The following is a 14,795-nucleotide window of genomic DNA, read 5'->3' on the forward strand; positions in this document are numbered from 1 at the left end:
TCACCAGAGCCCAAAAGAACAATAAATGAACAATAAACAAAGGAATCTAAGAAACATCTGAGGCCAACACACTGAGAACACAGTATCACCTGCTTGAGGTATCAGGAGCAGCTAAGCAAAAGAAAAGTTCAAAACCTGAGATGAAGGGGGCTTATCAGACTGGGGATTAGGGGAGCCCAAACAGTATTCCCAGGTTTAAGCATTCAGTAGTGATCACTAAACCAACGACTTACAACACTTAATGTATACTGGAAGCCACTGTCACATTACTAGCTGTTGTTCACTAATACAACTCTGACTACTCTGCTATCCCATTCTTCTGGGTACTCGAGACCCTAACTCTGTGTGTTTAGAGTATGGTTCCCAAGCAGAGGTGATTTCTGTCCCCAGAAGACATTTGGTACTATCTGAAGTCATTTTTGATTACCACACCTGGGTGTATGTGTTACTGGCATTTAGTGGGTAAGAGTAGTCTCCAGAAGACAAGCTTCTGATTTTGGGATTAGAAATCTAAATGATAAATACTTCCCATCCTTATGGCTCCCAACCAAATCTTCGGTGCTGTTCTTACTAATCATGAATTGAGTACAAATTTGGAACCCAACTTAGAATTCTGATATGAGAATCAAAATAAACTAATTTTTTTATTATTTAAATTTTAAGATGCCTATGGGACTGTCAACATCTTGAAAATGCAAGCAGTATTTACATGTAGAGAGGTTTATAAATAGTTTTCAGGGGCAGCCAGTCAATAGCTTTCAAAAAGGTTTTGAACACTTGGAGGCAAGTTAAACAGTTAGCTGATAAAAGAAAAAAGGCTTTAACAGCTGTGGTCAGGGCTATGTCTGCCCCGTAAGTCTATTTAAGATCCCCTCTAAGCAAATGAGACAAAAACAAAGGGGGTAATTAAGGCAATTGTAATCTCTTACAGGAGACAAATCTAGCAAAAATATAACAATTAGGCTGTGTTACAAGACATCCCAGGACTCTGATGCTCTTGGGCTCTGTCCTCTCCCATTGCTTTTACAGATATGTACAAGTCTGTTTTATAGGTATATGCTAGGTGAGGCCTTCAAATTTTAGATAAAGGGTCACCTATTATCTCTGTTAACATCAGTTATATTAGTGTTCTGTATATAATTATGTATATTAACCTCAATAAAGCTTTTTCTTACTAAGATTTTAATGTTTATGCCATGTAACTGTCAACAGCAAAGATTCTGCTTTTTATTATTTACACATTTAGGGATAGGAATTCTTATAGAACTAAATTAGATCTTAATTCTAAGTAAATGTTTTGAAGCCAACTGGGAGCTATAATGTCCTCCTACATATACACAGGTAAAGGAAGATACCAGACAGTAAAATCAAATCTCCTGGGAAAACTGTTCTTTATCACCCAGTACTTAAAAGTCCTTTCAAACCATTGCACGTAATTTCTCAATTCTCCAACCACCACCCAGTATCACCTTATAAGCTCTTTCATTTGGTAACTGGAGAAAAGAAACACACTAGCATCATTTGAATTTTCTATACCAAATAGATATGCCAGGAAAAATACAGTTCAAAACGAAGTAATTCCAGTAAGAGTAATTCCTATCGATAATACTACTTTCCTGATGAAATTTACCCTCCCAACTGGTTATTAAAGCCCACGTGGTGCTAGGGTGGGTGCAAAAGAGATCCTGTATCACTAGAAAAACCTCAGTCCTGAGGTGGAGGCCAATTAGAAGGACAGAAAACATCAGCCCCATTTTGTTTGGTAAATGTCACTTATCCCCTTTCACCGCCCCCTCCCCCCAGAAAAGCAGCTAATGAAAAACCAGTAAATGAAGGCTGATTACAGAAAGGGAAAATATTTCAGAAAATGGCCAAGAAAACCTACTTTGGAGAAAGGCTCTACGAAAACTGAATGGCAACAATTACAAACTAACAAAAAGCAGAGTCCAAGATTCCCAGACCATCAATGTCAGGAAAGAAGCTGACCAAAATGCAAGATCACAGTGAAGTAAAACACAGCATCAGGGAAGAATACCCCTTACCTTCATCCGCAAGGACTTCCGGGATCCCTCTCGAAATGCCTATCCCAAAGAGGAAAACAAGTAGAACAAAACAAAACTTGGTACCAAGAATGACAGTTATACCTATCTGAGACTAAAACTAAGGCAAGAACTAGTGTTTTAGTCTGTCCCCTTTCCCTAGGTAACAAATACAATGGAATCCCCCACACTATTATCAAGAACAGGGGCAGCTCAAGGCCAGTGAACTTTGAGGCTAACTCTCTTTCCATGGTGAATCTAAGTAATTAACAGGGAAGAGCATGCATCACTTAAATCCTGTATGCGCCCCTGACACTAAAAGAAAAAGTAAATAAAAACATTTCGTAAGGTTGCAGATTTACCAGTTTTGAAATTAAGAAGAAAACAAAGACCAATCCCCTTAACAAGGGGTGGACAAGTCACCTAGGAGCAACAAAGTTGCCATGATGGGGAAGAAAGAACACAAAATAGAAGAGGTTTCTCCTGGAGACTTTTTAGTTGAGAATATAGGAAAGTGACCACAACATGAGGAAGCCTAGATCATTCAAGAGATGTTTCCTAACTTTTTTGAAACACGGAAAAAACAATCAACCCAATGACATGAGGTGGGCAGGACAAGAATTTCAGACTATGCCTCGGGACTGAGGAGGTGGGGAGATAATGAAGGATAGTGGAAGCCAAGACTGGAGGCTGCAGCACATACAGGCTTGGCCTGATGGGGCTGGGATTTTATACCTGGGATGGGGTTTGGAGTAGAAGAAACTTTGTGCCAGTTGTGATGGTATGGAGTGGCAGAAGAGAGGTTGGTCTACATGTTCACAACATAGATTAGCCGATTTTTGCAAGCAGAGCAAAAGTGGCCCTTCAAACATCTGAATCAAACACTTCTTAAAAGAATTTTGGCACCTTCTTGGTCCAAAATTTGGGCTATTTCAGACATATTTCTATTTAAGATACTTTTACCCTCCATACCTTGATTTTCTTCGTCTTTGCTGCTGTACGACCCTTTTCTGGACTCTTCTTCCGCTTCTTGGGTTTGGTTCTTCTAACAGTTAAGGTGATGCTTGTAGGTGTGTGCTGTGTTGCTGTGTACAACACAGTGGAAGGAGAAAGCTCCTCATCCCAGCTTTCTGTTGCACTGCTATCCCCACCTGAAAAAAAGTTATTTCATAGTTCACATGTTGTGCAAATAGTGTCCAAGCACATTAAAAGCAGCTTATTACTTTATCTTTATTCCTTTTCCATATTCAGGAAGTCATAACTTCCATTAACTCTGTCATGTGTAGAACATAAATACCCACCTTTCTTAGGAAAACAAGGTTCTTTCTGTATCACTGGCATCAAGCAGAGAAACTCTGTTTGATATCGATATATTTTCCCCCCTTGTACTAAGTCCCCAAGCTCCATCATCTTAATGTGTTAACACAGAAAAAGGATCTGTCTTATTTGGTATGTGTGCTCATAAGGAGTATTTTGATTGTTCTGGGGCTAAAATGTTGTTTCTGGAGACATTAATTCACAACAAGACAATTACACAGAAGTTGTGAGAGAACTGCTTAATCTTTCCATGAAAAGCTGGGACCACGGGGACTTACAGGAATTCTGGAGATGATTGTTTAAATCACAAAATATTTATCTGTCAAAACATGGGCCCAACCCATTTTTGGCTCACCTGATATGTTGTCCTGCTTCCGCCGATGAAGTCTAATAACCTTCCCCCTGCTCATTCCCCTAAAGAGGGAAAATAAACTTAAAGTAGTCCTTCCAACAGCATGCAGCACATCGTTGCACACATGGGAGAAGTGTCTCTGCATATACTACCCCCTTCCTCCCACCTACCAAATGTTTCCAGGACATTAAATTTCATATCAAATTCAATAGCTTTAACATCAATCTCTCATTCCTTGTTGTCAGCAATTCTCACCTAGTGCAGAGAATTCGAGCCAAGGAGCACTAAGGAATCATCTACATTAACAAACACAAGAAAGAATACTTTGAGCTTTTCCCTACTAACAAGAAACCCTAATCCCAGCAACCCAGGCTTAAACTGAGATGGAGCATGATCTTACCTGCACTTGTCACAGTTGAGAAGGAAGCCATCCTGAGAAAGACCACAAGGACACCAGGTAGGAACAGTCTCTCCTTCAGAGTTCGGGCTGTCTCCACAGCGTTCCTCTACGGGCGACGGCAGGCCATTCAGGTCAGAACGAGGGATGATCGTCTGGACAGGGGGAGAAGCAGGAGGTGTCGGAGGAGGAGGGGCTCCGTAATTATGATCCTGAAAATAAGATTTTTTAAATCAACAGTGTCCAAACACTGGCCCCTCTCTCCCCTAAAGTATGGTACATATGGAAAGAAAGAAGAAAGTAGTACCCTTTGTTTTTTGGCTTCAACCAGGAAAGTGATAAAACAAAATGCCAAGGTCAACTGGGACATAAAAACAAGAACAATGATGCAGGGCTAGACGTCCGCTGGAGGCAGGGAAGTGCAAAAGGGGCAACTTCGTCATGCTGCATATAAACATTTCAAGAAAGTCACAATGTATAAGAATGGATTACACTCCAGGAAGATCACTGCTCTGGAGAGAAACAAATGCATACTCACAGCATAAGGCAGTCCTCGACACCCATGCCTCTGAGTGGTCCCATAATTATGAGTGGAATACACGCTCTTCTCATTAACTGCTGGACTAGCCTCCACAGATTCAGGGCTGCACAAAGGCGAAAAGCAATGCATGATAGCATAACACCTAATCTTCCCTTAAACTAAGACTTTTAACTTCCCATGCTAACCCCTCCTCTTTCCACAACCACCAGCCACTAGAATAAGAGAAGGAACTCAGTGAAACAATCTGATTAACATAACTAAGCCTATAAATAACAGGAGTGTTATTAAATGTGAATTTGTGTGTAACATGAAGCCAGTACAGGCAGATGTCTCAAGGCAGGCACCTGGAATACAAGGTGTCCCTAATGACAAACACAAACGTACCAGCTGAGCAGGGAGTTTCCCCTAGAGAAGCCACTCTGGGCTGGTTTAGACTCAGAACTATTCTTCTTAATTGGATCTCTTAATACTTCCATGAAACCTCACATGACATTTGCAGTGAGTGAGATGATGAAAGTGCCTTCTGCACTGCCCCAGGGACCAGGCCCTCTTCCATTCACTACCAAGACAGGATACCCTGAAGAAAGTACAGGTAAAAACAACGGCATCTTATATTTATCATACCTCTCATCTTGATGAACCCCCAAAAACCTTTGAAATATTAGAGTAATAATTTCTCATCCACCAATGACATGCAAGCATATCAAGGACACAATTACTTAACAGCTGCATGGTAATACCACAGAACTTCAAAATATTCAAAACTGTAATCAGAGGTTATTGTTTATTGACAAATAATAAGAGGAGTTGTGGCTACCATTCTGAATCGCCCATTATTTTCTAGGTGCTTTTATATACATTAATTCATTTACTCTGCAACTAGTAAACATGGTAAATAGCACCCCATTTTTACAGAAGGAGAAGTTGAGGTGGTGAGATTACGTGACATCACCAAGGTCACACGCTGACAGAGCCAGAATTTGAAACAATGTCTAATTCCAAATCCTGTGCTCTTTCCACTGTGCCTGTCTGGTTTGGAAAACCAGGTTAACATTCTATCTTTCAAGAAAATGATATGAAAATTTAAGTAGCCAGGCTTGTTGAGAAGCCTGGTGTGATATCTTTTTACCCTCACTGAATGGAAAGCAAACTGTTCAAGTATAATTCAATATAAAAACATTATAAATGTGTTCAAATTTAGAAATTTAATTGTAAGCCTTTACATGATAATAAAAAGGCATAGGTAACAAAGGACAAAACACAAGTTTTGGGGAAAATAAGAACTCTTTACTCTGATTGTTACTTGATTCAAGTTTTGGGGAATTTTGAAAGATTATTAAGGAATGCAATCGTATGACTTTGTTGAACTCAGTAATAGATTATCTGTCATTTAAATTAACTAGAACAGATTCACAAATTAGAAACTCCAAGGACACAAATAACTCAGCCTTAGAGATCAAAGGGTCTTTTAGGGAATCAAATAATGCATGGTTTGCTTTAAGGAACATACGTTTTTCCTGCTTTCAAGTATACAATACACATTATTGGGCAGGAATAAACTGTGCAGTTCAATGTGGTGCAATGTCAGCTGAGAAGTGAGGGATAAAAGAAAATTCTGAGATATATCCAACTCACCCAGTTATATGCTCCAAAACTGTGAGAAGGGATCTTATTAATAACAGCAAAGGTAATTTCTAGGTGAAGAAGAACTTTAGACATAGGAAAGTATTCTGTTAGTGAAGTGCATGCATTTTATTCTTTAAGAGTGTCTGCAAAATGGGAACTGGGGTGGGGGTACATCAAGAATGCAGGTCAGTATTCTTGAGAAAAGATGATCTGACATGGCTCACTGAGAGGCAATCAGCTCTGAGTATTAGGAAACAGGTGGGGTTTCCTAAATGAAACTGAAGGGAAACAAGCATTAATAAAATGAAGGCAGAATTTAGTTTCTATGATGGACAGTTAAGAGAAAGTAGTAACTTTCAACACTGTTAATTCAGTAAATAAGTATTCCAAAAAAGCAGTACATATTTTATATAAGAGATTTTGTACCACTGAACACATGGGGTGAAATATGGCAGCTGTTTATTAGAAATGGAATTTTTCTGGACGGGAAAAAGGAAAGTGGCATGAAATAAAAGATGGCCATGGAGATGGAGCTATGTTGGTTGTATCTTACCCATCTCCAAACTGGGTAAATATGAACATATGCACTTCATGTGCAAGTCTAGGGAATAAAAATAAAATGTGTTTTGTGGAGGTTAAAAGGCCATCCCACTGGACAATACTTTCTAGTAAAGCACAGCGTTTAATATATAGCTATGCGTGCCGAGTATTAAAATTTAACCTCATGTCTTTTGAAAAGGAAACTCTGCAATTTTCATGCTGGCTATCAATTAAATAGTTACATGTTGATCAATAACTATACAATTTCCTAGAATATTTCTTGACATATATATCAGCTCTTATCTATATTTCAAAATATGGATTAAAAATCTGGATTGTTAGGATTACATTTCCTTATTAGCCAACCATTTTATGCAAATGTAATTATAGCCTACTTCTGAACTACTATGACAGCTGGGCACATACATGGAAGCCATGCTAACGACAGATATTGCATTAATTGTGTTTTAAATACAACATGTAACCTGCTGCTATAATGTTACCTCTTGGAAAATGTCTAAAAATCATTTATGGGAGAACTGTAAATTCAGAAAAATCCTTGCTTTTATTATCTAGAGGTTCTCCTACAAATACATAAAAAATGCATAATGCCTACTCTTATTATCAGATTTAAAATCCCATGAGATCCGGTCTAGATCTTTTACTCAGTTTAGTATGTTGCCTTTCACACAAGTTTAATTTTAGAGTGCCCAGAACAGTGGAATATGCATGACAGTGGAATATGCATGGTGAAACATTAAAACATCATCTAAAATGCAACAGAATGGTACATAAGCTAATTGCTGACATTCTCTTGCTTTGTGGAAATACTAAATAAGTAACTGTGTAAGAACAGTATCAGAAATCTGTCCAGAAATTACAGATGAAAACGTTTCAGGAAATAGAAATATCAGTCAGGTTTTTAGGCCAAAAATCTGCAAATACTTCTGGACTCCCTAGCAACATTTACGGGTGGTCATCTCTGCACTCTGGGAAAAACACCAGTTTTAAGAACAACTGCTTTAGGGTTTTTTCTCTACTAGTCCCAAAGTCATTGCTTTAATCTCTCTGTGGAAATTTTCATAAATGTTAATGCTGTCTACCTGTGTAGTTTATTAGACAATTTATGTAAGAGGCAGTGGTTGACTTTATAAAAAATCTGTTAACACTGTACAATTATAGTTCTTAATGCAGGAAGATTTTTTTAAGTATCTGGGAAACAGTTACAAACTTGAAAGTCTCAGCTGCCAGCATAACTGAATCTCTCAGGCATGCAAAAAAATAAAAACAAAACAAAACAGGAAAAAAAGCCCTGGAAGGAACACAATTCCACCCTTCCCATCCCCCACCCGCCATCTTCCTTTTTATATGGGAATAAGGCCAAAAACTTTCAGTTCTTGACTACCCAAGAATATAGTATACTGCTTCTTGGAGTAGCTCCATTTTAAGTCCTCCTCTTTAAGGAAGACAACAGACAGTTAAGTAATCCTAGGTGGCTTTGTAAAGAAAATATACATGCTCTTTACTATATTCTCAGTTTTAAGGAAGAAAACCACTATTAATCAGGGATGCAGTTGAACCCAGAGCTCTGGTACAGTTGCTTTGCTTTGCTGATGGGGCAAGAATCCCCAGGGACTATGAAAATGGCAAGAGAAACAGGGGAATTAGAGCAACACCCACCTCACTCAAGAAGTGGCTGTGGGATCAAGAGTCTGAACTGGACCTGAACATATTCAAAACACCAGGATTTTTCCAGCCCAGACCCTAATCCCTGGTACTGCCTGGAATAGACTTGGCTTCTGGGGGTGTGCTGCCCCCTAGGCCCCTTGGGTCTCTTTCGCTGGACTTTCACATCCTGGTGTAGTGCCACTTCGTCTTGAAAGGTAGGGGGCTTCCACTTCCTTTCTGTAAGCAAGGAAGATTGGGTACAAGGGAGGTAAAAGGACAAAAGGGGGAATCTGTGAGCAGGGGGAATCTTGGACAACTTAAAAGAGAAGGGATACAAAAGGCTAAAATTTTTTAAACTGTGAATAATATATAAAGTTTCATAATGAAGGCCTACCTTCATTGCCATTTGGTATTTAAATTCTTCAAGAATTGAGAGTCTATTTTAGGGATTGGGCTTTTCGACAAACTCTGAATTCCTAAAGCTGCTCTTAGCTGAAAAAAAAGTTTGGTACCACTGATTTTGAAGGTCCTCTTTCTAGGCAATGAATATTATATAAAAACAGATGACACTAGTTTCAATGTTTTCTACCCCAAATAGGAGAAGTTCTAAGTAACCTGCCCATATAAAGTTTTAGCCCCTTTACTCTAGAACAGTGAGAAGTACATAGGAAGAGGCCTTCAAGGAAAATCAGTTGGAGAGAACTCCTCATCTCCCTCCTCAGACTAATCATTAACTCTACAGAAGCACGTAGTGACACCTACTTTATTTCAATCTTCCCCACCCATCAAAACAAATGAAAATGTAATCACTACTGTGCAAATTTAATTCAATTATATTATTTACTAAGAACCCCCCTCCCCCATTCTTTTCCTCCCCTTTCTAACTCTTTTTTTTCCCTCCAACTTCTACGGGCAAAAAGGGAAAGGCCTAATGTCATTTATGGTGGGTTAGACTCGGGTTTAGGAAACACTGTGTACTAATTATTAGATGCCCATAAGAAAGTTATCTCCATACAAACTGGTAACGCACCTACTACCCAGAAAGTAGCACTTACTCTGATCCAGCAGCCATATCTGAGTAGGATGTATCTGGTGTGGTGACTCCCAGAGGGATTGCAATGCTCATGACGTCCAATACAGCAGAGAGTGGAAATCACCGGGTCCAATTAATGGAGACTGGCCACTCTGAGAGTGGGGGTGAGCTGCACAGTCTTAACCAACATGTTATGGACATGAGGAATCCTGCCACAGAAAAGGAAAATATCTAATAACCAGATAGCTCTTTACATTTAACCTAAATGATACTGAATATTTTCCCATTTTTATTTATAAAAAAAGATTTATATATTTGAAAGAGAGAGTGAGAGCGTGCACCAGTACTAGTGGGGGAGGGGCAGAGCACGATGGGGAGAGTGAAACCTAAGTGGACTCCTGCTGAACACAGAGCCCAACATGGAGCTCAATCTTATGCCCGAGATCACAACCTGAGCCAAAACCAAGAGTCTGATGCTCAACCAAGTGAGCCATCCAGGTGCCCCTATTCTTCCATTTTTAAAATAAGTCTTTTAAGGGATAAATATAAACAAGTACAGCAAAGGATCTACACATTGACCTATTTTATTACGTACTACATTAACATTCTACAAAGTGAGATAGCAAAAGTTACGATTATTTTCATTTCATTTCAATTCAATCCACTGCTAAATATAAATAAAAACATAAACTGTAAAGAGTAGTTTCATAATAAAGGTTAGAAAATCTTCTATGGAAAAGCAGTGAGATACCTTGAGTGACTGACCATAACCAGTGGAATCTGGGAAGAAAAAGACTCACAAACTACTAAAGTATAAAAAGTTAAAAGTACATTAAGAGAGTGGGACACCTGGCTCACTCATTAGAGCATATGACTCCTAGATCTCAGGGGTGTAAGGTCAAGCCCCAAGTTGGGTGTAGAGATTACTTAAAAAATAAAATCTCTGAAGGGTGCCTGAGTGGCTCAGGTCATGATCTCAACATCGTGAGATCAACCCCTGCCATCAGGCTCCACACTCAGTGTGGAGGCTGCTTAAGTTTCTCTCTCTCCCACCCCCAACCACCCCTTCCTCTCTTTCTCTGAATAAAGGGGAAAAAAAAAGAGTATATTAAGAGATTTGAAGGTATGGTGCAAAGCGGAAAAAAGTATGCTCTATACAATTTACATTAGTGGTTGTATTAAACTACTTAAAGAATGAAACCAGATGGGGCACCTGGGTGGCTCAGTGGGTTGAGCGTCTGCCTTTGACTCAGGTCATGATCCTGGGGTCTTGGGATCGAGCCCCACATCGGGCTCTCTGCTCAGCAGGGAGCCTACTTCCCCCTCTTTCTCTGCCTGCCTCTCTGCCTACTTGTGATCTCTATCAAACAAAGAAACAAAAATCTTAAAACAAAAAAAAAGAAAGAAACAAGAAATATTTTCTGTGGGAGGGAAGAAAGTCAGTGTGAATGGTAAAGACCCAAGTTAATAAAGAATTTTGCAAAAAGACTACAAAAAGAGTCATGATTGATTTGCTGATTCATCTTAAGACAAATAAATTACTTATTTTACTCAATTTTACAAATAATTATTCCATTACTTATATTAGAGAAATTTAATGAAATGAGAAATATGTGATACTAAGCTGACTAACCCAGAGAATTAGTGTAAATTTTAAATGACAGACCATATAAGATGCCTAAATATTATTTCGATACATAAGGCAAATTAATGTCAATAAGAAAACCAATTATGAACAGTGAATCAGGTCAAGATTTTTAAAAACACATAAAGATAATATTATTCTTTTTGTGTTATTTTAGAATACCAGAAACAGCTACAAACTAGGCAGTCCTCTCTGGCACCTACACTTTGAAAGAACTGGATCTCATTAAGATCTAGGACTCTCCAAACCTGGGTGAAGGCAAGATACCAGTTGCTACAACTGGAGGTGACATAGTGCTAGACTTGGGACTGAAATGAAAAAGGGAAAATTTCCTACTGTTTCTTCACAGCTTACAAAAGAGAATTGACTAATATAACTCTCTGGGCCCATCTAACACATAATATATTTCCTTTCTCTAACAATATATCCAAACAAATTTAGGCAGTATACCCTCCAAGCCTCTAGGAGATTGAAATAAAATCTACAAATAATAAAAGAGAATTTTTTTAAAAATTAAAAAAGAGAATTTAATTTTAAAAAATTAAAAAAGAGAATAATTATCAAATATGCTTGAAAAACAGTTAAATATTGGGGATTGTTGGTTACAACTATTCCTCTAATTTTAGTATCATTCTATAACTTGAACTAAAAAGAAGAAACAAAAACCAAAAATCCCAGAAGATGCCTGGGATCAGAACAGAGTCTGATAATAATCAGACCTCCCCTTAACCAATATAGGAATTTCAATCACATGTTACATTTTCAGTAAAGGATAAAAAAAAGTTATCCAACACCATTAAAAAGCCTTTGTCTTAGTCATGACTATTCTATGTCCATTAAAAAAAAGTAGGCTTCTAGAAGACAACTTACAAACTTAAGCTGATAGTTATTTTTCTGACAGTAATTTTTAAAAGATATTCTAAAATGAAAAAATGGGGGAAATTACAGATAGAATTTCCTTAATGAGTGAATAAATGATTAACACATTCCTTACTGAAATCTCAACCTAGCTAATTTGGAGACTTGATAAATTTAAGAAATATTACTTCAGCTATGAATTTCTCTTTCATGAATTCCTTCACCTTCCTTTTGTCTAGTTTTACAAGACTTTTCCTCTCTTCTGATGAGGACAATTACTATAGAGTAGCATGGCCATCTTCTATATAATGCTTTCATTATTAGGGGATGGGCATTAAGAAGGTAATGAGCACTGGGTGTTATAAGCAACTGAAAAAAAATCACCAAATTCTACTTTTTTTTTTTTTTTAAGATTTTATTTATTTATTTGACAGACAGAGATCACAAGTATGCAGAGAGGCAGGCAGAGAGAGAGGAGGAAGCAGGCTCCCTGTCGAGCAGAGAGCCTGATGCGGGGCTCGATCCCAGGACCCTGGGATCACGACCTGAGCCGAAGGCAGAGGCTTTAACCCACTGAGCCACCCAGGCGCCCCCCAAATTCTACTTCTGAAACTAATACTACACTATCTGTGAACTAACCTGAATTTAAATAAAGTCTTGAATATAAATAAATACATAAATAAAGCTTTCAAATTATTAGGCTTAACACAAAAAATGTTAACAAAATCAAACTTCTCACATAACCCTGAGAATCATTCCTTCCCTAAATAACACTCTGTAAAATGTAGCTATTAAGTATTAACTGAAAACTTAACAGATCAATATGCAATATTTTATTAAAATTACTCTAGTTTTATAAGCCAAGAAAACAGACTCTTAGTATAGTTTACCAAGATTAGTAGTACAGAATTAGTTAACTTATCGCACAGTTTGGAGAGGTGTCCTAGAGTAAGAAGTTAACTCTGTCTCTAGGTGGAACAATTTCAAGGTATCTTTTACTTGTTAAATTTTCTCTTTCTACCATAATATAAACTCTATAAGGACAGGATTTTTGTGTTTTATCCTCTGCTGTATTTCCAATATTCAAACCGAAAATGTCTGAGACTGTTTGCTGAATGTATTATGATCACCATTATCTCAACATATGATTTTAGCACTCATTACAATGTAAAAATTAAAACAAATGTAAAGGATTTATTTGACTCAGTCACCTTTTTATAGACCTCCAAATATGAAGTCCCCCAAAATTATCTGCCAGTACCTCTGAAGACCTAGAAAAAGTTGAGACACAGATTAGTACAGAAAGAAATAACAACAATGGATACAAAGAACAGAATTATTCAGAATATCTTCTTTTTGGGGGGAGAGGAAGAGTGAGCAAACACACACGTACATGAATTGGGGTAGAGAGGGTGGGGAGGGGCAGAGGGAGAAAGACAATCTTAAACAGGCCCCATGCTCAACACAGAGCACAATGCAATGTGGGGCTCGATCTCACAACCCTGAGATCATGCCCTGAATCTAAATCATGAGTCAGATGCTTAACGCCACCCAGGCACTCTGAATTATACAGAATATTTTACACAGTAATTTATTTCATTTCTACACACTGCCTTGTTAACCATCCTATGTTCACTTATTTCTGTCCTTAAAGCCATGATATCCTATTTTCCTATAAAGCCAGAACCTAAATAAAGAATGGAAAAGGAAATTATCTTTATTAGACTTAAGAAGTGGAAAATATTATGTCACTGGGTAATACTCTTTTCTTCAAATGAGAAGTCTCTCCCATTTCCCAAAGGACTTCTTATCTCTCATAGGAGGTACTTCTCCAATGACCCACTCCCAAATGCAGAGGCTTTTCTTTAAGCAAATATCAAGTTTACTCTCTAGTCAGAAAAGGACCTACCATCACCTATTAAAGTATAAATTCATATTACTTTTCCCCTCCCCCTACCTTCATCCCACTTATCATCTTGTCCACTAAAAAAAAAAAAAAAAAAAAAAAGACAAATGGTAGTCAATTCTATTTGTGGTCAACTGTATAATGGACTATGTGGAAAAACAGAACTTTAATTAACTTTCTACCCTCCAAAAAGTAAAGGAAAATAGGTGATTGGGGGGGGGGGGGGCAAAAAGTCAAATTTAACATTAGCCAGAACAGGGAATTATTAACTAAATGGTAATATATCATGTATGTGAAAAGAGTTATTTTTGGGATTCTAGCTACCAAGCAATAGAGAGGAAAAGTACATTTATATGTTGGTATTTTGTGGATTTCTAAATTTACAAAAAATTGGAAAACAAACTATTTTTTAAAAAGATTTTAGTTATTTGAGAGTATGAGCAGATGGAAGGGCAGAGGGAGAAGCAGATTCCTCACTGAGCAGGGAGCCTGACACGGGGTTCAATCCCAGGACCCTGAGACCATAACTTGAGCTGAAGTCAGACACTTGACCAACTGAGCCACCCAGGCACCCCTAAACTGTTCTTTTAGAAATATTTTTAGGGGCACCTGGGTGGCTCAGTGGTTGGGTGTCTGTCTGCCTTTGGCTCAGGTCATGGTCCCAAGGTCCTAGGATTGAGCCCTGCATCTGGCTCTCTGCTCAGCAAGGAGCCTGCTTCTCTGTCTGCATTTCTCCTAGCTTGTGCTCTCTCTCTCAAATAAATAAAAAAAAATCTTTAAAAGAAAAAATTAAAAAAATTTTTTAAAAGAGCATACTCGGAATTATCATAAAAATAAAAGGTATGAAGGCAACAATAAAAGGAAGAAAAAAAA

At 38.0% G+C, this 14,795-nt stretch overlaps 1 protein-coding gene across 9 annotated transcripts in view; it reads right to left on the reverse strand.

Moving 5' to 3' along the window:
* SETD5 (SET domain containing 5) overlaps nt 1-14,795 on the reverse strand; it is an 88,167-nt gene that overhangs the window by 40,394 nt on the left and 32,978 nt on the right. For 2 of the 9 annotated variants that reach the window (XM_080819812.1, XM_080819804.1), the window contains exons 1-6: nt 5,031-5,214; nt 4,644-4,749; nt 4,109-4,317; nt 3,712-3,770; nt 3,012-3,190; nt 2,043-2,081 (exon numbers count right to left, since the gene is read on the reverse strand). In XM_080819812.1, coding sequence (XP_080675938.1) covers nt 2,043-2,081; nt 3,012-3,190; nt 3,712-3,770; nt 4,109-4,317; nt 4,644-4,749; nt 5,031-5,122 — 684 coding nt within the window. In that variant the 5' untranslated portion in view covers nt 5,123-5,214. Of the gene's footprint in view, nt 1-2,042; nt 2,082-3,011; nt 3,191-3,711; nt 3,771-4,108; nt 4,318-4,643; nt 4,750-5,030; nt 5,224-8,492; nt 8,619-9,535; nt 9,723-13,227; nt 13,288-14,795 lie in introns of those variants that run through there. The other 7 variants (XM_080819809.1, XM_080819805.1, XM_080819810.1 and 4 more) reach the window with 7 other exon arrangements.

The sequence above is a fragment of the Martes martes genome (genome assembly GCF_963455335.1).
Source record: "Martes martes genome assembly, chromosome: 1".
In the NCBI taxonomy this organism is placed as follows: Eukaryota; Metazoa; Chordata; class Mammalia; order Carnivora; family Mustelidae; genus Martes; species Martes martes.